The 25,193-nt window shown below is 44.0% G+C and overlaps 2 protein-coding genes across 5 annotated transcripts in view; both read right to left on the minus strand.

Annotated features, from left to right (window-relative positions):
• capslb (calcyphosine-like b) overlaps nt 1-25,193 on the minus strand; it is a 32,377-nt gene that overhangs the window by 613 nt on the left and 6,571 nt on the right. The window contains exons 1-5 of one of the 4 annotated variants that reach the window (XM_069673567.1): nt 6,356-6,399; nt 5,345-5,483; nt 3,568-3,745; nt 3,248-3,457; nt 1,827-1,924 (exon numbers count right to left, since the gene is read on the minus strand). In XM_069673567.1, coding sequence (XP_069529668.1) covers nt 1,827-1,924; nt 3,248-3,457; nt 3,568-3,745; nt 5,345-5,481 — 623 coding nt within the window. In that variant the 5' untranslated portion in view covers nt 5,482-5,483; nt 6,356-6,399. Of the gene's footprint in view, nt 1-1,822; nt 1,925-3,247; nt 3,458-3,567; nt 3,746-5,344; nt 5,484-6,355; nt 6,400-25,193 lie in introns of those variants that run through there. The other 3 variants (XM_069673565.1, XM_069673566.1, XM_069673568.1) reach the window with 3 other exon arrangements.
• Nucleotides 8,438-10,054, minus strand: LOC138602357 (uncharacterized). The gene has a single exon (XM_069673837.1). It carries the CDS (start codon nt 10,052-10,054, stop codon nt 8,438-8,440), a length of 1,617 nt encoding a protein of 538 aa, XP_069529938.1.

Below are 25,193 nucleotides of genomic sequence, written 5' to 3' on the forward strand. Positions count from 1 at the left end.
TGATGTGGACAGATAAAAGAGTGAGTGAGGATATCAGGGCTCGATCACTTGCTTCAATTCATCTGCAACTCGTTCAATAATTGTTTTATCAGTCATTAATTTACAGATAAAACACAAACTGAATGTGTTCGTGTTGTGGACGAGACACTTCAGGACGTCAGCGTGGGTTTCTAGAAAAATTGACAGCATCCAATCATTTAAAGAACTGATCGATTAAATTGATCAACGATGAAAATGTCAGCAGGAGCCCTAAAAGATAAACTGATGGGATCAATCCACACGTAAAAAGGAGCGTCATATCTGGATGGAAACAGCTGAGAGAGGTCGTACTGAGCCAAGAGAAATACAGAGAAGCCAGAGATCCACCTGAAGCACCTGGAGCACCTGGAGCACCTGGAGCACCTGGAGCACCTGAAGCACCTGAAACACCTGGAGCACCTGGAGCACCTGAAACACCTGGAGCCCCTGAAACACCTGGAGCACCTGGAGCACCTGAAGCACCCGAAACACCCGAAACACCTGGAGCACCTGAAGCACCTGGAGCACCTGAAACACCTGGAGCACCTGGAGCACCTGAAGCACCTGAAACACCTGGAGCACCTGAAGCACCTGAAACACCTGGAGCACCTGGAGCACCTGAAGCACCTGAAACACCTGGAGCACCTGGAGCACCTGAAGCACCTGGAGCACCTGAAACACCTGGAGCACCTGGAGCACCTGAAGCACCTGAAACACCTGGAGCACCTGGAGCACCTGAAGCACCTGAAACACCTGGAGCACCTGGAGCACCTGAAACACCTGGAGCACCTGGAGCACCTGAAACACCTGGAGCACCTGAAGCACCTGAAACACCTGAAGCACCTGAAGCACCTGAAACACCTGAAGCACCTGAAACACCTGAAGCACCTGAAGCACCTGAAACACCTGAAACACCTGAAACAACTGAAGCACCTGAAACACCTGAAACACCTGAAGCACCTGAAACCCCTGAAGCACCTGGAGCACCTGAAGCACCTGGAGCACCTGGAGCACCTGAAACACCTGGAGCACCTGGAGCACCTGGAGCACCTGGAGCACCTGGAGCACCTGAAACACCTGAAGCACCTGAAGCACCTGAAACACCTGGAGCACCTGAAGCACCTGAAACACCTGAAGCACCTGAAGCACCTGAAACACCTGAAGCACCTGAAACCCCTGAAGCACCTGGAGCACCTGAAGCACCTGGAGCACCTGAAACACCTGGAGCACCTGAAGCACCTGGAGCACCTGGAGCACCTGAAGCACCTGGAGCACCTGGAGCACCCGGAGCACCCGGAGCACCTGAAACACCTGGAGCACCTGAAGCACCTGGAGCACCTGAAACACCTGGAGCACCTGAAGCACCTGAAACACCTGGAGCACCTGAAGCACCTGAAGCACCTGGAGCACCTGAAACACCTGGAGCACCTGAAACACCTGAAACACCTGGAGCACCTGAAGCACCTGAAACACCTGAAACACCTGGAGCACCTGAAGCACCTGGAGCACCTGGAGCACCTGGAGCACCTGAAGCACCTGGAGCACCTGGAGCACCTGGAGCACCTGAAACACCTGGAACACCTGGAGCACCTGCTGAAGCACCGAGCTGCTGTCCTACGTGTACCTTGTGCGGCTCTTTGACTCCATTATCACACCGTGTTTCTCTTTGTGGTGAAAACAGGAACCATACAACATACACAGCATGTTTCAGAGTCAGTGAGCAAACAGGAAACAGGAAGTGGAAACCTGCCCCGCCTCCTCCCACCACCAGAACCGTGAGCTTGTTTACCAGCACGTTGCTTACTCACAGCTTCCAGGCGTTTCTCATCATCACGATAAAGTAGACGTCTGTGTCGATGGACGCGCTCACACCTGCATAGTAATTCATAAACTCCTCCTGGGTCACCTTCAGAGAGTCACACCAGCGTCACTGTACATGTACATCAATCCACCGTGTTCACAGGGCGGCCATTTTCCCCTGATGTCACACTCAGGGTGGAAGCTAAGTGGCTAATGTTGTTCTGCTGTGTTCAGCAGAGTGATCTACGACTGGAAACAGATTAGCTTCTGTTCCACAACAGCTAACGTTAGCATTCAACCAGTCCATAGCTAATATGACTATCACTGGGTTCAATGATAAGGAAGGAATGGCTAAAATGTGTAGCTAACTGTTATGTTAGCTAGGATTAAGTTGAATGCTAACTTTAGCTGATGTTACTTAAAAGGAACAAATTAGTTATAAAATATCTTGTTTCACTTTGAAATATCAGCAGCTGCTTGGAGTTAGATAAATAAATAAATATGGTATTAGTTATGCTAAGTCACAACATGTAATGTTAGCATTCAACCAAAACCTAGCTAACATTGCTGTTAGCTTGCTAACATGATTGTTAGCTCGACTTCAGGCCATCACTTTCATATTGTGTAATACTATCAAACAGTAATGTTAGCCAGGAAGTGGCTGAATGCTAACGCTAGTTAGCCATCAAATGTTTAAAACACGTCCAGATTTTCATGTTTTTAGTTTAAATGTTTTTGGATGAAATTATAAAGGTGTCAGGTTCTCTACAGGTAAAACATTGACGACCTGAGCTCAGCTCAACGACATCATCAAATCATCACTGAGCGTCTCTCTGTGACATCACAGCAAAAATGGCCGCCGTGTGAATTTTGTGAATAACGACCAGAAAGTCTGTGAAAGAAGTCGTGTGAAACATGCAGGTGTTATACATGCGTGGGAAAGTGACACATTCACTGACCTCACACACACACACACACACACACACACACACACACACACGTGACTGTGAGCTTTATGTATTAACTGATGAAACACTGAAGAGGTCTGGGTGCCTCTGAAGGCTCTGACGCTCGTAAAGAGCACGCTTATTAAACACAGAGTGTCATTTTTTTTTACAAACATGAAATAAGCTACTGAAACAGCTAACCCCCCGAGCTACTAGCTTTAGCTCTGAAACCAAGGAGGAAATACCCTTTAAAGACACCTGATGCCTCGTTCAGGTGAGCTAACTTAGCATCACATGTTCATTATACCTGAAGAGCCTGTTTCCCTCTTTAAACAGCTCAGCTACTGTTCATGTCCTTTTCCTGTGAGGGTCAGATCAGGCTTGTACTTTGAAATACTTCAGTTTTTAGACTTCATTTCAGAAAGAGATCAAATATGAATGAGAAACAGTCCGGAGGAGACGCAGCAGGTCGTGTTCGTTACCTTTCCGTCTTTGTCGTACGGAGAGTCAAAGCTGTCCAAGAAGGTCTTGAACACCTGCTCCTCCGTCCACTCCCCGTTCTGATACTTGGGGTGGTACTTGGCGTTATAAACCCCCCTCAGGTCCTCGACGGTGATCACCCCGTCACCTGTCTTATCCAGCTTCCTGAACGCCTGCATCACCACCTCCTTCCTGGCCTTAGACATCTGCGGCTGCAGCCCACAGAGAAAATCCTTCAGTTTCACTTTGTGCATAAAAAGTGTATTATACCTGATTAAAGTAACCGCCCTGTTTCAGCGAAGGAAGACGAAATGACACTTACCCTCAAGGTGAGGAGGAACTCGTCGAAGTCGATGGTCCCATTCCCGTCGCGGTCAAAGTGCTGAAAGAGATCCATCACTTCCTGTTTGTCCATCAGGATGCCGTAATCGTTCAAACCCTTCACAAACTCCTTCAGGTCGAGGGAGCGGCTCCTGTCGTCGTCCATGATTTTGAAGGTCCTGACACAGACGCAGTCAGTCAGCAGGAAGTAACACAGAGTCAAACAGTGTACAGACATCATCAGCAGTGTTTCATCATCCTGACGTGTGATTTTATGTGATTGTTACAGTTTTCATTCCTCATGGTGAATGTTCTGTTACAGACATCTTCAACACCTCACTAGAGACCTGCCACGTCTCAGCCTGCTTCAGGGCCACCACCTTCACTCCTGTCCCCAAAAAGCCAAGGACCACAGGACTTAATGACTACAGACCTGTCGCCCTGACCTCTGTGGTGATGAAATCTTTTGAGCGCCTGGTGCGCTCACACCTAAAGGACATCACAGACTCTCTCCTGGACCCCCTGCAGTTCGCCTACAGAGCCAACAGGTCCGTAGACGACGCAGTCAACATGGCCCTCCACTTCATCCTCCAGCATCTGGACTCAGCAGGAACCTATGCCAGGATCCTGTTTGTGGATTTCAGCTCTGCCTTCAACATGATCATCCCGGCTCTGCTTCAGGACAAGCTCTCCCAGCTGAACGTGCCCGACTCCACCTGCAGGTGGATTACAGACTTCCTGTCTGACAGGAGGCAGCACGTGAAGCTGGGGAATCACGTCTCTGACTCCAGGACCATCAGCACCGGCTCCCCTCAAGGTTGCGTTCTTTCCCCTCTGCTCTTCTCCCTGTACACCAACAGCTGCGCCTCCAGTCATCAGTCCGTCAAGCTCCTGAAGCTCGCGGACGACACCACCCTCATTGGACTCATCTCTGGTGGGGTCTGCCTACAGGTGGGAGACTGACCACCTGGTGACCTGGTGTGGTGAGAACAACCTGGAGCTTAATGCTCTGAGGACAGTGGAGATGGTTGTGGACTTTAGAAAGACAGCAGCCACACCCACCCCCATCACCATCAGCGACTCCACTGTTTCCACTGGGGAGTCTTTCTGCTTCCTGGGGACCATCATCAGCCAGGACCTCAGGTGGGAGCTGAACATCGGCTCCCTCATCAAGAAGGGACAGCAGAGGATGTACTTCCTGCGGCAGCTGAAGAAGTTCAACCTGCCAAAGACAATGATGGTGCACTTCTACACCGCCATCGTTGAGTCCATCCTCACCCAAAACCACCAAAACCATTTCCTTGTATGTGTGAACCTGATTCTGATTCTGATTCTAAGCAACAGTGAGACCCAAACTGTTTTTTGTACCAGGCTGTAAACATGTTTATTTCCGCTGTAAAGTTTAACATGGGGCTCTATGGGGACTGACTCACTGCTGGAGGCAGCCTCGAGTGGACACCAGAGGAACTGCAGGGTTTAAGCTTCAGTGTCAGATTTGTTTTTCAGCCTCAGCGCTGCTTATCCATCACTGACCTGCCATCATGTCAGGTTGTATTGTGGGTAATGAAGGCAACATGACAGAGAGTGTTTCATCTCTGGTCCTGCTGCACCGACCTCCATCTTTGTAGTTTTAACCTGTTAAACTGATAAAGGAGGACCCCTTCAAGACTTGTGCTCTCCTCTCACTGAACGTTTCATCCTGTGTAATAAACTCATGAAGAGCTCAAACAGTCCCTCACAGTGAAATCTGAACAGGTGGAGAAGCATGAGGAGCTCACCTGCTCAGACCTTTGATACCTGACGATCCTCGAGTCAGACACTGCAGCCTGAGCCTCTCCACCGGGTCCGAACACTCTGACAGACGACACTTGGCGTTCATCGCCATCTCTCGATCGTGTCTGGACGTCCCCGCCATCCCTGACGACCAACACAGCATGACCGTTACTCAAAGGACAGACGGAGAAAAGGATCTGGTAACTGACGGTGTTCTTAACACGCATGTTTGATTAATCATGATCATGATTCTGGATCAATTTAGAGAGTTAACGAGCTGATTCCACAACAACAAAACTCACTGCAGCCATGTTCGCCTTCTTCACACGGCGGCCATTTTCCTCTGACGTCAGTTATTCCAACAGTTTGAATTGAGGTGAGCGATCAGCACCTCAAACACTAAAGCTATTTAATTATTGGTCGATTGATTGGTCGATGAATCGCTTTGAACGCTGCGTTTCTTTGTTTTGATGACAGTAAATGAAGTGTTTGCTGCTTGATCTGTTTTATTTTATCTCTTTAAAGGTGTTTAAATGATTTTATTATCACAGTAATAAATTAACTCAAGTTTTAACATTTACCTGACACCTGATTTACCTTTGAGGTGATTAAATATAATGCATTATCACAAATGAAACCGTTTATAAATGAATTATAATCATAAACATAATATCACATTAAACCCTCTGTCTGCATCATGAGCTCTTGACACTTAGAGCACAGGTAGCACCTTTAGTTTGACTTGATTTCACTCGATAATTAAAATAAAAGCACATACAAAATATAAATCCTACAGTTTATCTCATCTACATCTTAAAGTGTGTTTTTAAACGGCGGTTTGTTTTCCTGTCAAAGGATCAGAAGAGTTCCGGTTCTGGTCCACAGCGTGTCCGCAGCTTTACGAGCTCGTGACAGCAGGAAGTGGAGCGCTGACGGGCACGCGGGCCATTAACAGGTGTATAAATATGATTAACATAAAACTCTAACATTAATATGTTCGGACAAAATTCACTCACCGACACTTTCTCTGTTTCTACCTTCAGAAACAGCAAACAGGAAGTCTGACGGCCCCTCCCCAAACGATTCCGTTACTATGGAGATGAACTGTCCTCTGCTGTGATTGGCTGTTCAGGCTCTGCGTGTTGTTGCTTAGAGACATCAGAAAGATTCAGACTCGACCGGTTCCGTTAGTTTTAATACTCGTTTAAACACTAACCGAGTTAACTTGATCGAGAGACGAGTGAAATGTTTGTTAGCCACCTTCGCTAACACTTCCTGAGGTCGTTTCACAGTAAAAGTCCACCCCTGCCTTCACATTAAAAGCCTTCAAATATGTTATGAGAACACAAACAGGAAGTGTTGAGTTATTGTGATGCAGTGAAAAAATGTTACAAACGAACATTAATAAACAATTAAAGAGTTAATGTTGAATCCTTGTTAATAAAAGCACATTTACACCTTGAAATTTTCATACAACTTTATTGTGTTACTTGTCTCTAGTACCTGTCTCTTGAGCTGCTGTAACAAGTACATCTCCCCTGTGGGGGGGTCAATAAAAGCTTATCTTTTCTTACTGATCTCATGATTTGGTGCTTTATAAATAAACATTGATTGATTAGTACAAATAGGATCTTTGAGGGCACAGGAAGTGAAAGAACTCGTTTTTCCAATAGTCTTTTTTTTTTATTCCAAAGAGATTAAAGTTTCTTGTTGAGTGTTTTATAATTCAGACATTTGTACTATGGAAGGATTTTCCTGGTGTGTAAACATCACCACCTTCACTGTTTATCTATTCATTAATTAGTGTTTACATAACTTCTTTAAATAAGGTCAATGCCATTTGTTTTACTACAAACATGAAGTGTTGTGTGATTCCTGTTGAAAGGCTCCATCAGTTCAGTCTGTCAGTAAAGCGGGCGGCGCCCTCTAGTGGTGACTGCAGAAACCATCAGCAGCAGTCAGTCACACATGCTGCTGTATCTTTATTTAAACAGCAGTTATTCTCGTGTCGTGTGTTTCTCCGTCTCTGTCTGAGCGTCTGAGCACAATAAACTGTGTTTGACAAACACAAATAAAGAAAGTTCATCAGAAGCTTCAACAGATTCAAAAACCTGCTGATGATCAAAGGAAGACACTCTGAGCAGACGGACTTCATCACACACTTTTATTATTGATTCACTGCATCGATCAGGTTCACAATATGATGCAATCACTACAAATACAACAACATATAACACAAGTACATGATCAAATGTTTCCACACGGCCTGTGTCATGTGGAATATCTAAACTATCATCCAAAGCAGGTGAACACGCGAGGAAACCCAATCAAACAAAGCACATCACACTCATGACTCTGAAGGCGAGCGCTGGATTGAGCTCCATCACAGCGTTCAGAGTTCAGCTCTGGAACATCCTCTGAACAAACTGATGAATTACTGACTCCACATCAGTTTATTCTGAATAAATCACAGACTTTATATTTACTGAAAGAACATTAGAACCTTATTTATTTATTTATTTATTTATTTATTTATTTATTTATTTATTTATTCATTCCTTCCTTTCATGAAAAATGCACAACATACCACAAAACCGGTACACAAATCCACAATACACATTTCAAATTAAAAAAATCCATGCCCTTCATGTCTGAAAAGGAAAGGAAAGGAAAGGAGCAGAAAGAAGAATATAATTCTTAAAACCTTAAAAACATTCAACACACAAAGGAACTCCAGAAGAGAAAAAGGACTTTGAATAGGTTTGTGTGAGAGGGGAGGCAGGGAGCTGCTGTACCCAACATTCAACACCAGGGGGCAACAACACAGGATCCAGCAGTGATATTAATTTGTACAGTGAAGTACCTATTGAAACTACAAGAAGAATAAAGACTACAAATAAACATCAACATTTCATACAACAGTGCGCAGTTTTAGTCATTAGCACTTTGACAGTGACTACATTTAAGTTTTCTTTACGTCGAACGTCAACGTCAGGCTGAGAAGAGGAGTGACAAACCTCTTGTGATGTTTAAACTCTGTATCAACAGTGTAGATCTTGTTTCCTTCACAAGAGTCTGATCACAATGATCCTGTTCATTTATCTTTTCAATTCTTTGACTGCTGTTTTTATTTTACCATACATGTACCGCAGTACTGCTCTGGTTCCTTCATCCACTCGACCATTTATCTCCTCCAGTTTCTGGACCTTCTCTGCGTCTCCTCTCTCCCTCATCTTCTCAATCAGGAAGTCCAGGTGGACGTGAGTGGACTGTGAATCAGCATTGAGGGCGATCTGCTCCAGTTTGAGAACGTGCTGGAAGGACTCGTCCAACAACTGATCTTTGTCTCTCTGGAGCTCCTCCATTTTCCTCTTAAGATCTTTCAAAAGGCTTGTTTCCTTTTCACCATCTGCTTTACTCTTTTCATACTTCTCTTTGACCGCATGAAGAGTCTTCTGAACTTTTCTTGTCTCGGTCACATAGATCTCCTGTTCTTTCACATGGTCAGACACAGGACACTTGTTGGTACATGAAGTGCATCGGCCACCCTTCATGACCTCACAGTGTTTGGGATACCAGGCCAGTGTGCATCCAGGGTAGTGACAGTTCTCCTCACAGACTGTACAGCAGACAGCTCCTTCATAAAACACCAGCCCCCCACCCTTAATTTCTTTTTTAACTTTGTATGGCTCGTCAACTTCAACAGTGAAGTTCTCGTTGCTCTTCATCTCTTCTTCATGTTTCTTCAGAGCGTCCTTAGTCTGTTGGATTTCTTTCAGTCGTAGTTCAATCAGCTCGACTCGTTCTTGATGGTTCTGGATGCAGGCTGTCAGTCTGATGCGTGAATTCAGCACTTCAACAGTATTGATCAGGTTCTTAGGGGAAGATTTTTCTAGGAAGTCTGTGAATTCCTTCATCTGGTCGTTTGTTAGGTCCCATGCACATTTTAAAGCAACCTTATTTTTCTTTGTTTTCTGTTTGCTCTGGTGGTTGTTGAACATAAAATGAACAGGCTGATTCTCCTCATCTTTGGCACACTTGATGTTTGCAGCATTGAGAGCTTCAAGAGCTTTTTCAGGAGACAAACCATCAGAGTATGTGAGGAGGGCAACAATGTTGTTCTCCATGTTTTTTCCAAACAGAGACACCACTGAATCAAAGATGTACCTCATTCGGTCGCTCAGTCGATTGTCACTCGTTTTCAACACCAGACCCACTGCATTGATCTCATAAACTCCTCCCTCTGAGCGGAACAGGTCTAACAATCTTTGACTGATGATGTAATCATGATCAGTCCCTTTGGTGTCTCCGTATCCAGGAGTATCGACGATGGTCAGAGAGTAGGGCAGAGTTTTACCTTCAAACCCAAAGATCTCGTACACGATCACGTCCGATGTCTGACTTTCACACTGACTTCTCTTCTTGTCCTCCTCCACGATCTCAAACCAGACCTCATCCTCCCACGTCACTCCCAGGGCGTAGTTGACCAGAGCGTCGATCAGAGTAGATTTTCCTGTTCCCGTTTCACCCACAAGCAAGATGGTTCTGTTTGTCTTGTTTGGATCTTTTTGACCGAGAGTCATTTTTCTTAGAGTTTCTATATTCTCTGTCTTTGGTGTCAGCTGGTAGACAGCAGGAGGTCCTGATTGGATCAGATCTTTGCAGGTGATGTAGTCGTATTTGGATGAGGTGTATCTGTAGAAAAGTAAAGACATTTGATCAAAAGTAAATGAGCAGATAAAATCCCTCCGCTTCCTCAGGTCTTATTCTAAAAACCACATCATGTAGTAAAATGTGATACAAGGAAAACTTGAGGCCGAGGAGGCTCTATTGAGAGGGAAAACGCAGTTAGTTATTTTTTATGGTTGTACCTCTTCCAGGAGTGTCTTAGGAGTGAATTATTTTACTCTTGAACTTCTGAATCTGTCCAGGACAAATATTAATAATAATAATAATAACTTTATTTATATACCTTGAAAAACAAGAGTTTACAAAGTTCTTTGATAACCAAGCAAAGCACAGCACAACAGGAAACAGGAGAACCCACCCAACATGGCCAGACATGAGACCAAGGGGACAAAGCAGGAAGAAGCAGGAACAATAAAATAACTAAACTAGATAAAAGAAAGGAAATAAAGCAATACAAAGAAATAAAATCAGTAAAGCAACGAAAGAGATAAAAGAAATAAAAGATATAAAAAGATGGAAAAGTAAGAATAAGGTGGAACAAATATTTTAAAAGATGAATAAAGCCAATAAGATTTCAAAAAGGAAGTGAGTTTTAAGAAGAGATTTAAAAGATGTCACTGATGTTGCGAGCCTTATCTCCTCAGGTTGTTCCAAAGCCGAGGGGCCCTGACGGCAAAGCCTCGATCACCTTTGGTTTTAAGCCTCGACTTTGGAACGACCAGAAGGCCCCCGCCTGAGGATCTAAGGCTGCGGGCCGGCTCATATGGTGTTAACAGCTCTGTGATGTAGCTTGGAGCCAGACCCATACATGCTTTAAAAGTGATCAGTGAAATCTTACAAATCAAGTCACTGAAAGCCAATGTCGAGAAGCCAGGACGGGGTGATGTGCTGTCGTCTGTTTAAACCAGTAAGAAGCCGAGCTGCTGCGTTTGGACTATTTGGAGGCGAGAGAGAGATTTCTGATTGATTCTGGAGAGCAGGAAGTTACAGTGATCCAGTCTGGAGAAGACGAGAGCGTGGATTACTCTTTCAAGGTCCGGTTTGGTAATTATTGCTTTAGTTTTTGAGATGGTGCGTAACTGATGGAAGCAGGACTGTACAACTTTCTTTATATGTGGGTCAAAGGTTAGATCACAGTTGAATGTTACGCCAAGGTTTCTGGCAGTGGGCTTTACATTGTCAGACATGGCGCCAAGGCCGCTATCGATATGGAGGGTGGAGTTATGTGGATTGATTAGTATCATTTCTGTTTTTGAGTTATTTAATTGTAGAAAGTTCTCAGCCATCCAACAGGTGAGGTCACTGAGACAGTCTTTGACAGCAGCTAGGCTCCTAGGGTCCCCAGGTCTCAGTGAGAGGTATATCTGTGTGTCGTCTGCATAGCAATGAAAGGAGACATCGTGGCGCTGCATTATTTGGCCAAGTGGCAGCATATAGATTGAAAATAAATCGGACCTAAAACTGAACTTTGCGGTACACCACAGGTAATTGTAGTGGTAGAGGAGGAGTAGTTACCTATGGTGACCGCAAAGGTTCGTTCTGAAAGGTAAGAATAAAACCAACAGTGTTTTTTCTATTTTTTAAGACCACAGTTATAAATGATCCACTGTATCAAAAGCTGCACTTAAGTCTAAGAGGATTCAAATTGTGCCCTCCCCCCGTCTGCTGCTGAAAGTAGGTCATTGGTTACCTTGAGGAGGGCCGTTTCTGTACTGTGCTGAGCTCTAAAACCAGACTGAAATTTCTCAAAGAGGTTGTTAAAAGACATAAAAGATCAAAGTTGGGTTAAAACCACTTTTTCTAAAACTTTAGAAATTGTTAGAATCAGAGGGGTCGAGGTTGGCTTTCTCCAAAAGAGGTTGGACCACAGCGTGTTTAAAAACAGAGGGGACTGTGCCTTCCTCCAAGGAGCTGTTGATAATCGATATAACCCTGGGTCCAACTGTGTTAAAAACCTCTGAGAAATTTAGTGGGAATAAAATCAAGGCTGCACGTAGCTGGATTCATATGGGATCAAATTTCAGATAAAAAGGAAACAGGCTCAGAACTGCTAAAATGATTTCCCTCCTGGTGAGTAAAATACGCTCTGGCTGGGTGATTTGTTGTCTTATGTCGGTCACTTTATCTGTAAATGTAATTAAAAGTCTGTTTATGTTCACTAACGAGCTAGTTGACAATCATGTTTCCAACTAAATGAGGTTCTATTTTCGCTGGTAGCTGATCGGAGTTGTTTATGAGACTAAAGACGCTGTTGGAACGTAGAAGACTCCCTGCTTGTGAGACCACATCTTTGGTGGGGGACGGAGCATTGGATGACTGACAGGTCTACTCATCACTAAAGCCCAACTTCATGATGAGAACCATTTCTTTCTGTCTGATGTTGTCTGAGACACACTCAGCAGAATCTCTGAAGTTAGAGTAACCATTGTACATGACTGTAAAGTGATGTGCTAAACTAGTAATGTCAGTATTACTCACGTTGCCATGGTTACAGCTTCACAGGAGCTGGAAGATGGGGCGCCTTATCAGTACTCTGGATGAAAGAGAAACAAGTCAGTGACCTCCAACTCTTGTCAGCCATCATATTGATATTGTTGATTATTATTAGATACAGTATCATATCTGAACTCATTGAAGAAAATCCAAACATGGTGTGGGGCTTCTTCTTCTCATCTGTCGTTATTCTGTTTTTCTCTTTGCTCTTTTTTGGTCAGCTTTTACCTTCACACTTCATCTCCTGAAGGACGTCCATGCAGGGCCAGTTCTGGCCATGTGGATTTGGGACCTCAAACGGTATAACATCAGTTTTTCTGCCACACAATATCATTTTAAAATACTGCATGCCATTTTGCAACACAGATTACATCTTTGAATAAAGATCTCACAACCATGTGTTGAGATATGGTGATATTGAGGGGCCTTAGTCCCCAGTGGGGTTATGCACTCTTTATTGGCACACAAAGTAATCACTGAAAACTTAATGTGTTCCTCAACTGTGATCAATGAACATTCATTGACTAGAGGTGGAAAAAAAGTGAAATTCATTTGTTAACAGAGTTTATTGTGATATTAAGGTTTCTTTCTTTTTTCATAGACACGATAAACTAAAGAGAGTTTATGTATTGTAGTGCTGCACCTCTCACCATCTGCTACTCCATCACTTGTGCCGTCTCTCTTTCCTGTCTGTCTCTCTGTTAGTCTGCATCACACAAAACGCTGTGGCAACAGACGAGTAGGACAAGCTGATTCGACTGCAGAACGTACAATAATATTTGTACATCATAACATAAATCAGCAATTATTGAGAAGGTCGAGTTTTTCCACCTGGACCCTGAAGGCATCTCTCCTCTCCTCTTGTTGTTACTTGTGTCAGTAACAAGTAGCAGTGAGTGAGAGAGAGAGCGAGCGGCAGAGTGACGGTGCATGTGGGCGGAGTCGAGAGACATGAAGGTGTCACTCTGGCATTGTGCTTATATTTAACATCGTACCCAAGGCAGCGTTCTATTTGATGACAGTTTACGCTCAAAGGTTTATGATATGAAGCCTTTCAGTGCAGTGACGCAGCATGCTTCAGCTTATTGCAGTTTTGTTCCGACGTGTTTAGCACAGTAGTTCATCTGTCTGACTGTAAAACAAGGCTTTTCTTCCTTTAACAGTTTAGCGTCCAGCTTTTTGAGCAACATGTTTCAGCTCACGATGCCGTTCAGCCTCCAGGTGATTCAGCAGGTGATAGCAGCAGTTTATTTGAGCTTTAAGACTTTTTACCGATTTGTTTTCAGCTTTCAGCATTCACACAAATTTCATGCAGACATTGCAATGTTCTAGTATAATTGAAGATGGAGTCCTTTGTAGTGTTATAAAAATGTGGTCATTACAGTTTAATTATTGAGTCAATAAAACAGAGTGGAGACTTAAAACAGTTATTGCTTATGTTAAATTGCTTTTCAGTTATGCATTTAAATCTGGTTAAAATTGTTGAGATCTTTAAGTATTTATAACTTATGTTTCAAAGTGTTCTTACCTGTTGTTCAGCTCTCAGCTTCACGACGCTCTCCGATGTTTCAGAGTCAGAAGGAGCAGAGTTTATATCAGCAGAGGGCAGAGCCTCAGTGGTCACATGGTTTCACAGAAACAGCCTCAGAGAGAGACAGTTCACTTATGTTTGTGTAACCATTAATATGGCAATAACAACTTACCCTTATCTGAGAGGACTCTCAGATAATAACAACTTACCCTTATCTGAGAGGACTCTCCTCCCTCCTTTACTTCCCTGATGGTTTGAGGTCACACCATTTCTCTGAAATCATGTGACAACAAACTTCCCTGAAAGTTTCTTTACAATAGTCCAGCTTAACTCCTCCCATCACTGAGCTAACTAGCTTGTTAAGCTTGTCTCTCAGCACCATTAAAGACAGTCCTGACCACCGCAGACTGCAGAGTAGATCCAATTCCCCCCCGAGACTCAACCAGGTGCATTGTGGAATATTTATAGGAGATAACTCCCTCAATATCCTCCTCCTAGAAGAATACAGGTATCAGAGGAGGCCTCCATCCCTGTCCAGGGCTGGATGATGCAATGTCCCCTTTAGTGTTCCCCTGGTAGGCAAACCGCAGAGGGTGCTGTGCCAGTGTGACTAGGGGCCTGAGGTAGAAGAGTATCACTCACATCTTCATCATGTGGGATGTCTGGACCTCTAGTCTGCAGTCAATTGAGCCTTTGAGGGGCTCATCAGTAAAGCAGGTGCTCTGTTGTATAAACATAGGAACTTGTCTCTTGAGATAGTGGACAGTGTGGTGGCCGACAGGGCAAACGTGCTGCAACAACCCGAACAAACAGAAACCATGTAAATTCTAAAACACATGCAAAAGAAACACGCTGCAAATACAGCCATCACAGTGGAAGTGCTCCAGGCCTGTAGGGGGCGCTCAGTGTGACAGGTTCATTGTTAAAATTCACTTTACACTTAAGGGTTCCTCCGATAGAGTTTACTCTCATTAGAGACCACTGATTGACTTTGTTGATCGACTTCCCCATAGTGGGGTGTCGCAGTGATGATGCGTCTTGCGCCTGCCTGTGTTGAGCGTTTGCCTTGCTGCCTGTCTGCCACACAGCCCCAGTATAGGATCCTTATGTCGGTGTATATGCCGGGTAACGGGTCTCTTTGCCCAAATTTCAACATCATGATGCAGATTTCAGTCAGACGACTCACGTTGTTATAGTTTGAAATGTTTATTGCAGCAGCAGAACACAGCTTGTTTGATTTATTTTACATGCAGAGATTGAGGAGTGATGAGATAATATCTTAAACCTCCCTAAACTGCACATATGAGGAGCCTGACACTAAAGCTGTGAGGGCCTTCTATGTGCTGGCCTAGGCACCCCGCCTTGTGGCCACTGCCCGTGAGTACAGTGCCTACATGAGGAGTATACTACCTAGTGAAAGTGCTAAGTGCGGGCCTCGGACCCCACCTGTTGGCAATTTCTCATGAGCACCGCGCTGCATGATAAATACGATTCCTAGAGAAAAAAGCAACAATATGACTGCTCTAAACCCAGCAAACCAACGACTGAATTATGCAGCAAAGCTGTTACAGATATTAGTGAAGCATCAAGGACTGTAGGAACTTTGGGCAGCCAAGATGTCCTTCTCGGGGCGGGCCACAGCTCAGGTAGAGATCGCACAGCTTTCGGGGGAACCAGGATCTCGTCGTTTGTTTGCAACCATCAATGAAGAGGGGGGTAGCTGACCCATGGGTCAGGGAGCGGTGACATGGTGAATTTCATCATGGGAGAAAAGGTCAGAAAGAGGCGTTAGTATTAGCAATGATTTGAATTATCTGCTCATTATCAACCAAATGAAGCGTCTCAGGGGATTGGTAACGAGCGAAACATTGGAATCAGGTGTGTTAGAGTGCAGAGAAACCTAAAACATGCAGGAAGGTGGCGCTGCAGGGGCAGGGTTGGCCACCCCGGCGCAGAGGATGCACCTTTCAGGCTGTATCATGTCATGTATTATGATCATCTGTGCAGAGTTGTCGTAGGACAACAGAAATTGTTTCCTGGTCCATCTGGCGCCCCAAAGCAGGTAAGCAGCAACATTTGGTCGGGCTCATAGAGCACTGTGGAATTCTAACAAAAACCTAATCTCAGAAGGCCTTTCATCTGCAAGCCAAAAACCAACAGAACAGGCCACGTCAGTAAGTGACGTCTGAAGATTCCATGAGTCATTCAAGTAGACAAGAACGAACCAGAACCACAGATTAAAGATAACAATCTTAACATTTTTGCCAAATAGCAAATGTGATTGAAACGAAAGACAGAGGGATGATACGCAATTTATTTATTTATAATTTATTTATTAGTTTGATATACAATTATATCATAATTTAATGTATCATTATGATGATTATATTATTATAATTAGTAAAATGGATTTATTTAATGGCAGCTACAGCAGCTTTGACCCTTCTGAAGCGAGACAGCTTGTCTTTAGGCAGAGATGTTGTTGCGCAAAGAAATGCTAAACGTGTGAAATTCTAAGAGGCTTTAAGTAAGAAGAAGCTCAGAGCTGGTAGACTGAAGTTAAGTCAACTACTAAAATCATTCTGAAGATGCAAGAAGAGAATTCAGCAAAGGCTTCTGACAAGATGTCAAAGGATTACTTCTGCATCCAAACATTAATTTAACAGAAAGTATAACAGGACAGACCACTGACACTGAAAAGATTCATTGCGATGAGTGAAGTGGCATGACTATGAAGGCATCTGTAGAGTCTGCCTTTCCCCACCATACCTGTTGCCTTACTCATCTGCACGGCAGATGTTTTTGTGGCTTGAGGATTAAGGACAGGTTCACTATAAATCGTACCAACCACTGATTTCATTTTTATTTTCTCATTATCACTGTTATCTAAACTCAGTCTAATTATTCATATTTATTTATTTTAAATACATTGCAGCTTTGTCAGATGAGGATCTATTGAATAAAACAGGGCCATCATGGGGCATGGTCTGAGGTAAGTGCCTGTTAGGTGAAAAGCTGCTGCATTATGGAAACACTTAACATGTGATCAATCAATTCACAATCTTTCATCAGCAGAGTCAGAACTGAATCTTTACCAGACATACTGTATGTCATGGCCCGTCAAAATGAGAGCAAATCATTGTCTTTATTTATGAAGATAATTTTTAATCATTGTTTTTCTTATGAATCACACATTTTCATTGATTCTTCATTTGTTTATCTTAGCACATTAGTTAATCGTTCCTTGAATTTCTCAAATTTGCAGGCTAAATATTTCAGGGTTAGGGTTAAATATATTTATTAATTTATTTCTTTATGTAGTTAATTATTTTTTTAATCAAGTCATCTCGAGACACTTTACAGACAGAGCAGACTGATAACAAACACAGTTTTGTGACTGGTCGCTCAATGAGATTAGTCTTTGTGTGAATACGCACAGATCTGACAATACCACATTGATCTGAAAATACTTGGACTACTTTCCCATCAACCAAGAGTTGCGGGGCGCAGCTGAAACCACGATCAGCACGATGTCTCCGTTCTTTAGATTGCGTTTAACTTCAGTCCATTTTTGTCTTTCTTGTAATGTGGCGAGATATTCTTTTGACCATCTCTTCCAAAACAAGTCTGAGATATACTGCGCTCGTTTCCATCTTCTCCTTACATACTGGTCTTTGTGGTCAAATAACCCAGGTGGAAACACTGGCTTTGGTTTTAATGTGAGAAGATGATTCGCTGTTAATGGTTCCAGATCATCTGGGTCCTCAGACGCTTTGGTAAGTGGGCGATCATTCAATATGGCTCCCGCTTCACACAAAACAGTGACCAGGACCTCGTCGGTGAGAGTTTGCTGATGTAGAACGGATGCAAGGACTTTCCTGATTAGTCTGATCATGCTTTCCCAAGCACCACCATGATGGGAGGCTGTTGGTGGATTAAAACTCCATTTTATGTCCTTGTGCATTAAAGCCCTTTAGCCCTTTGGCGCCGTTGTTTAATGCAGCAATTGCTCGCTTGAGCTCCCTTCGAGCTCCTGTGAAGTTTGTGCCATTATCTGACCGAAAATGAGACACTGGTCCTCTTCGGCACATGAACCTACGTATCGCACTGATGCAAGAGTCCGAGTCCAGTGAGTGGGCTACTTCCAAGTGGACAGCTCGACTTGCCATACATGTAAACACAACTCCATAACGTTTCACATAAGAACGTCCTTGTTTGACCTCAAAGGGTCCAAAATAATCGACTCCAACATTCGTGAATGGAGGTAAGTTTGATGTTATTCTCTCTTTGGGAAGGTCTGCCATCTTTTGCTCACACACCTTTGCTCTGTGCCGTTTGCAAAACACACAACTTGACAAAACCTTTCTTGCAGCTGTATTGGCATGAGTGATCCAGTACCTCTCTCTCAGCTTGGAAAGAATGTCATTTCTCCCGTTATGGTCTGTTTGCTCGTGAATGTACTTGAGGATTAACATTGATATATGCTGATCTTATAGCTGGGTGCTTGGTTTGTGCTGGCATTGTTGTCCTGGACAGCCTTCCACCCACTCTTAGCCCTCCATTTTCTTTTCTGCTACTTCTTGTCACAGGGATTCCAGCAGCTAGTGCACGCATCTCACTGTTAAACCATTCCCACTGACAAAACTGGACAATGGCATTTTCAGCTTCAGACAGGTCCTCAACTGATAAACTTTGCCTGATGGGGACTCTGCAGACGTTCACCATATTAACAAGGAGGTGCTTTCTTGTCTGGCTCAGATCTAATAGAGCCTTGCGCACCTTTAACACCCATGCAACAGCGGTTTTCATCCTCTTCCAATCCGAGTAGTAATTGATGAGCTTAGATGTTGCATTGCTGCTCTGCACGCTTACTGCGTTTACTGAGATCTCTCCTTTGATCTCTGGGTCGCTATCATCCATTGTTTCTTCCACTTTGCATGGTATCCATGTTTTTCTCTGCTTTCCACAAGAATTCTGGACCTGTTAACCATGTTTTGCTGCTCAAGAGCTTCTGGACTGTCAAACCTCGGGACACGTCGTCAGCAGGATTTTGTGATGTGGGTGTGTACCGCCATTGGGTTGGATCTGATGCTTCTCTGATCTCAGATATCCTATTGGCCACAAACGTTCTGAAGCGCTTGTTCTCATTGTTTATGTACTTCAGGACTGTGCTGCTGTCTGTCCAGAAACAAGATTGTTCCACCTGAAGCTGTAACTCAGACTTTATCATCTTATCAACACGGACAGACAAAACAGCAGCGGTAAGCTCCAATCTGGGGATGGTTACAGGTTTGAGTGGCACTACTCTGGCCTTTCCCAAAATGAGCGAAACATGTATGTCTCCTTGTTCATTTTGCAACCTCAGGAAAGTCACTGATCCGTATCCTGACTCACTGGCGTCAGCAAAGTGGTGCAAACGGGCGTGAACAGCTGGGCCAAGTCATGAGGTCTTAAGCACCTGCTCACTTGAAATCCTGACAGCTCCTTCAGATCATTTAACCATTTGATCCATTGTCGGTTTAGGACTTCAGGAACTTCCTCATCCCAGCCATAGTTCCTACGGCACAAGTCCTGTAGAATTTGTTTTGCTGGAAGAGTAACTGCTGCAAGATACCCCAGGGGATCGTACGCTGAGCTCACTACTGACAAAATCCCCCGTCGAGTATGGGCACGTTCTTTACCATCCATGCGAAAGTTGAAGGTGTCACTTTCCATACACCAACGAGGTCCTAAGGCCCTCTCCACAGGGAGTTTGTCCCTGTCCAAATTAAGTTCACTCACATTTTTAGAGTGCTCCTTTTCAGGGATTACTTTCAAAACCTCCCGACTGTTGCTCAGCCAGCGTAGGATTCCTCCTTCCTGACAAAGATCTCTGAGGTCACCAACCTGCTTTCTGTACAGATTCTGGGCTTTTCAAACAGTCATCCACATAGAAATTCCTGTGCATCGTGTCGATCACCTCATCAGAAAAGCTGCTTCAGTGGTCATCTGCAGTCCTCCTCAAAGCATAGCAGGCACAGCTGGGGGATGTTGTACTCTGCAACCTCCTTAGTCACATCTCCATTGGGCCACCATAAGAACCGAAGAAAGTCCTTGTCTGCCTCTGCCACTCTGACTTGTAAAACATGGATTTCACATCAGACATGAAGGCAATGGGCTCTTGTCTGAATCTTAGAAGCACTCCTATCAAGGAACTTGTCAGGTTTGGGCCCTGCAATAGCTGATCGTTCAGAGATGTACCTTTAAATCTGGCCCCGCAGTCAAAAACAACTCGCAACTCTCCTTTATGTGGTTGGTAGACTCCATGATGAGGTATGTAGAACACATTGTCTTCACCATAACGTAATTCATTTTGAGGAACCCTTTCGGCAAATCCATTGTTGATGACATCGTCAAGAAACTTTGTGTACTCCTGATGGAACCTCTCATTTCTTTCCAGTTTCCTCTTTAACATATTGAGACGTTGTAGAGCTTCACACCGGTCGTTAGGCATGCATACCTCACTGGGTTTGAATGGCAGCTTTAAACTGTAGTGTCCATCTTTCAACTCAACAGATTTCTCCATGATATTAATGAATCTCGCCTCTTCTCGTGACATTTCTTCTTTGTCCTCAGCAACCTTTTCATTGAAGTCATGCTCGTACTGCTTCTCCAATAGCGTCTCCAATGTTTCAACAGACACTGTGTTCACAGACACAGAACGGTCATCATCATCCTTGGTTCTCCAATCTCTACATGAGCCACTGACGACCCACCCCAATAGGGTTTTAATGGCAAAGGGTCATTCTCCTTGACTATTAACAATTTCCCATGGCTCCAGCAGCTTTGACGCCATGCTGCCAATCAACAACTCCACTTCAGCATGGATTTCTGGGGCGTCAATGTGATCTAGGTATATGCACTCACCGGCATGGATTTCTGTGTGTAAACATCTGGCAGACTGTAAGACCTTTCTCCATTAAGGTTGGAAACTTCCAGGCCACTCACAATGTATGTTGACGCCGATGTTTTGGGGCTCATTGTTAACAAACATATTTTGGATTTTCTTCCACTCAGGTTCAGTTTCCGCATTAGGCCCTCTGAGCAGAAGGTTGATGTAGACCCATTAACCAAAAATGCATAGGTCTGAATAACCTTGTTTCCTTTTCCTGCCTTCACCTGCACTGGTATCATTGATAGCATCCCATTGACACCGGCCCCCGGTTTGACCTCCAAAGATTTCTGATGATACCAGTGTGTTTACAGTCGGCTCTGGTTCACTGCTACATGTGTCATTTGTGCCCACAGACTTGTCTACTGTTTTAACATGGATGTGCAAAGCTGTTGGATGGCTCTTTTTGCATTTTTTACAGGTTATGCGCTTGTCACAGTATTTGCTCAAATGCCCAGTATTGAGACACCCAAAGCAAGCTCCCTTTTCCTTTAAGAAGCTGACCTTTTCACGATGTTTGATTTCAGTAAACTTAAGACAGTCATCCAGAGAGTGACATTGTGAACAAAATAAACACTGTTGCTGTGTTTGGTTTCCTTTGTTGCTTTATGATGTTGTTGTTTGTTAACGACACAGACATTGGTTGCAAAGTTCTCCGTCCTCAATTTGGGTTTTGCTGCAAACACATCCCTTCTGACGTGCGTCCCTCTATCTGATGTTTGAATGTCTCCAAATACAGGATCAGATAAGAGTTTGACTTGACGCTCCACAAAGCGTACAACATCACTGAATCTTGGGTTGCGATTCTGATTCTCACGGATGTCACATGCAACAATTCTGAATCGTCCTCTTAGATTAAATGGAAGCTTTGAAATAATGAGTTTGAGGTTAGCAGGCATGTCCAGCTCTCTCATGTCCTGCAGATCAGCCATGGCATTGTTGCATCCACGTAGGAACAAAGCATAATCCTGAAGCGAGGAAACATTTTCAGCTTTAACAACAGGCCAGTTGTGTACCTTTTCCATGTAGGCTGCTGTGACTTTTGTTTCATTGCCAAAATGCTCTTGTAGGAGATCTTTAGCTGTCTCAAAGCCTCTCTGCACTCATATGCAAGCAGCTTTGAACAAGGTCTCTTGGACGCCCTCTGGTGTACCTTTCCAGATAATAAATGCAATCTCCTTTAGACGCACTCTTGTCCTCCACACAGTGTTTGAATGCATGCATGAAAAGATTGAATTTTAAAGGATCACCTTCAAACACTGGTATTTCTCTTGGTGGAAGTTGACTTGCTCTTGGTTGTTGTATTAGCAGCTCAGATATTTCATTCTGTTTTTGCAGAATTTGAAGAGTGGAATTATCATTAAAAGCATGTACAACAGTTTCATTTATTTCTCCCCTTGTGACAGGTAAGGTTACACCTTGAGCTGATATGTTGATGTCCTTATGTTGTGTATTTGGAACATCCCTCCTTACAGCAGGTAAGTGCTCAATGTCCGGGGTTATAGAGGATGCAGGCTTTACACGTGGGAGAACGGTCTTTTCCTTTGTTTTTTCAAAATATGATTCAATTCCATCTTGTTGTGAAAATGCTTGTAACACTGCCAGTTCAGCATCTGAAGCTTTAATTTCCTCCAACCGTTTGCGTAACAACGCCGTCTCCATCTCCACTGCATGTTTCTTTTTCATTGCTGATGCGTGCGCCAGTAGTGCGGCTCTCTTGGCTTCAGCTTTAGCTGTCACAGTCATCATAGATGATTTACTTGAACTGCAGCGACTTTTAGATGAGGCATAAGATCCCACATTTGACACCCTATCCGTAGGTTTTATTTCTACGTCACCAGGATTGTCCACTTGTTCATTCATTTTTTCATTTACACACGTTCGATATTTTGCAACGCCTCGAGTAAAGTAAAGTAAAGTAGTCTTTAAGTTAGCAGCCTTGTTAAGTTTAGATTTTCTTAGTGTCTCAAAATCCCTTATTTAAGCAAGCAACGCTTTTGCTGTGTATTTGACTGCTCGTTTCTTAATACCTTCAGGTACATCATCAGTAGATACACCCTTTAAATCACCACCAGATGCTTCATTCAACTCAATATCATCCCCATAGTCATTAATCAAAGCTGCTCCGATCAGTTTTCTTCTTCTGTGTGCACATGTAACATGGTTAAATAGGTTTGGATTAAATCCAACTAAATGGCACAACAGTGCCACCTGCTGTTGTATATGTGTAACTGCAGCTTGTTCTCAGAGTAGAGAAGGCAGGGCGTTGTGGGTAATTCCTCACAGCATCGGAGGAATTATTACAGGTAACATGTGTAAAACGGTCTCTGTGAATGTTCATTAAGTTCACATTAATGCACATAAAACCGAAGATGATTATTTGTGGTTCATTGTTGAGTGTCTGAACAATAATTTCGCCATGTTATTGATGAGTTAACTCTTCGTTTTTGTATGTTTTATTGATGATAAAAGATCGCTAGCTAGCGGCTAACATTAGCATCGTGCATCTTTCAGGCTAATGTGTGTTCGGTTACCTGGAGAATCACCATTCTGCTCTGTCTTGTTTTGTTACACATGCAGGCTGGCAGTGTAACGCCAGGGACACACCGGACGAGGAAGCACTGCGAAGCGCCGCGCGCGATTTTCGTTGCCAGACGCGCATTTCTCCGCGCCGGTCGACAAGCGCCTCTGCTCCTCAGCTGTCGTTTACTCACATTTGGATCTGTTTTTCCATCATGCTCTCTCTCTCTGTTTGCATGTGTGTTTTGACACCCTGCCCGCAACCCCTATAGCCAGCCCACTTTGTGTGTCTCTCCTTCTTGTGTGTGTGTGTGTCTGTGTGTGTGTGTGTCTGTGTCTGTGTCTGTGTGTGTATAGGTGTGTGCGTGCGTGTGTGTATCTTCATCTCTCTCGCGCTCTGTTTAGATACTGACAAATATATAAAAGCACACAAATATAACATTGCATTTGTCAATCGCAGTGTTTTATTTTGAAAATTGTTTTAATTTTGAAAATTAACCGGATTCTCTCGTTGTTTCATGTTTGACTTCCTGCCAGGATTGACGCGATCGCTCGCGCAAAAAAAAGCGAGCCGGCTGCGGAGGTGCGTGCCGCGGCGCGTCTGGTGTGAACGACACAATTGGTTAACATGGGCGCCGAAAGGAAACTGGCTCCGCTTCGCGGCTATTCGCGCCGCTTCTGCGTCCGGTGTGTCCCCTGCGTATTAAAAAGACTGTTCCAACCAACATGAGCAGCTCCAGTGAATAATTCTTAGAAGACGGCCTGATTACACACGGGTCACACACACTTTTTTAAATTATTTTTTATGGCCATGTATTGTTTACGCTTTCCAATGCGCTGTCATCTCCAGCTCCAGCCCCGTTCCGACCTCTGGCTCCGGCCCCGTTCCGACCTCTGGCTCCGGCCCCGTTCCGACCTCTGTCCCTCTGCTGCGGCGTCCTTCTGCCCATCGGTCGGCGCCTCCGCTGCCCACTGCTGCGGCGTCCTTCTGCACTAATTAGTGCCTTCTCTGGTGCTCTTAAAAAATGGCTCCAGCAGGTATCCTTCTGAGATTATAAAATTGCAGTAGGCTATATAGTGTATTGATCAGCCCTACAACACACAAATGTATGCTCAATGATTGCTAAGCACAGGTGTAGCAAATCATGGGACAGTATATAAGGTGAGTGAACGTGCCACAATTTGTGGGTTTTGCAGTAGGTTGGTAGAGCAATAAGACAGAGAGAGAGTGATCGTGAGTGATACAGAGTAACAGTGGGTGATAGAGGGTGATAGAGAGTGATAGAGAGTGATAGTGAGTGATAGAGATTGACAGTGAGTGATACAGAGTGATAGTGCATGACTGACTGATAGAGTGTGTCTTTGTGAGTGATAGCAGGTGAGTAGATTAATTGAGGTTTGCTTGTGTGTTTCTGAGTGAGTTGTAATTGTAGTTCTTTTTTGTCTGTCACTGGTGTTGTATTTTGTGTTTTTTTATTGTGCTTGTGTCTCCTGTTGTATGTATTTGTTTATTTGTGAGTGAAAAGGTTATTGTAGACAGAAGTAGGGATAGCTAGAGAGACAGGTGGAGAAAGGGAAAGACAAAGGGACAGAAAGGGAGCCCATAATGGATCTAAAATGATTTCAAGAGGTGCTGAACTTAAAAATCCACAACCACTATCCTGAAGGATTAACAAGTAAGGAGAGGTTT

This window comes from Semicossyphus pulcher, unplaced genomic scaffold (assembly GCF_022749685.1).
Source record: "Semicossyphus pulcher isolate SPU_LCO1_2020_fin unplaced genomic scaffold, fSemPul1.0.p SCAF_22, whole genome shotgun sequence".
Lineage (NCBI taxonomy): Eukaryota > Metazoa > Chordata > Actinopteri > Labriformes > Labridae > Semicossyphus > Semicossyphus pulcher.

Coding starts and splice junctions, on each gene's coding strand:
- LOC138602357 (XM_069673837.1), bottom strand. CDS start 10,054: ATGTCTTTACTTTTCTACAGATACACCTCATCCAAATACGACTACATC.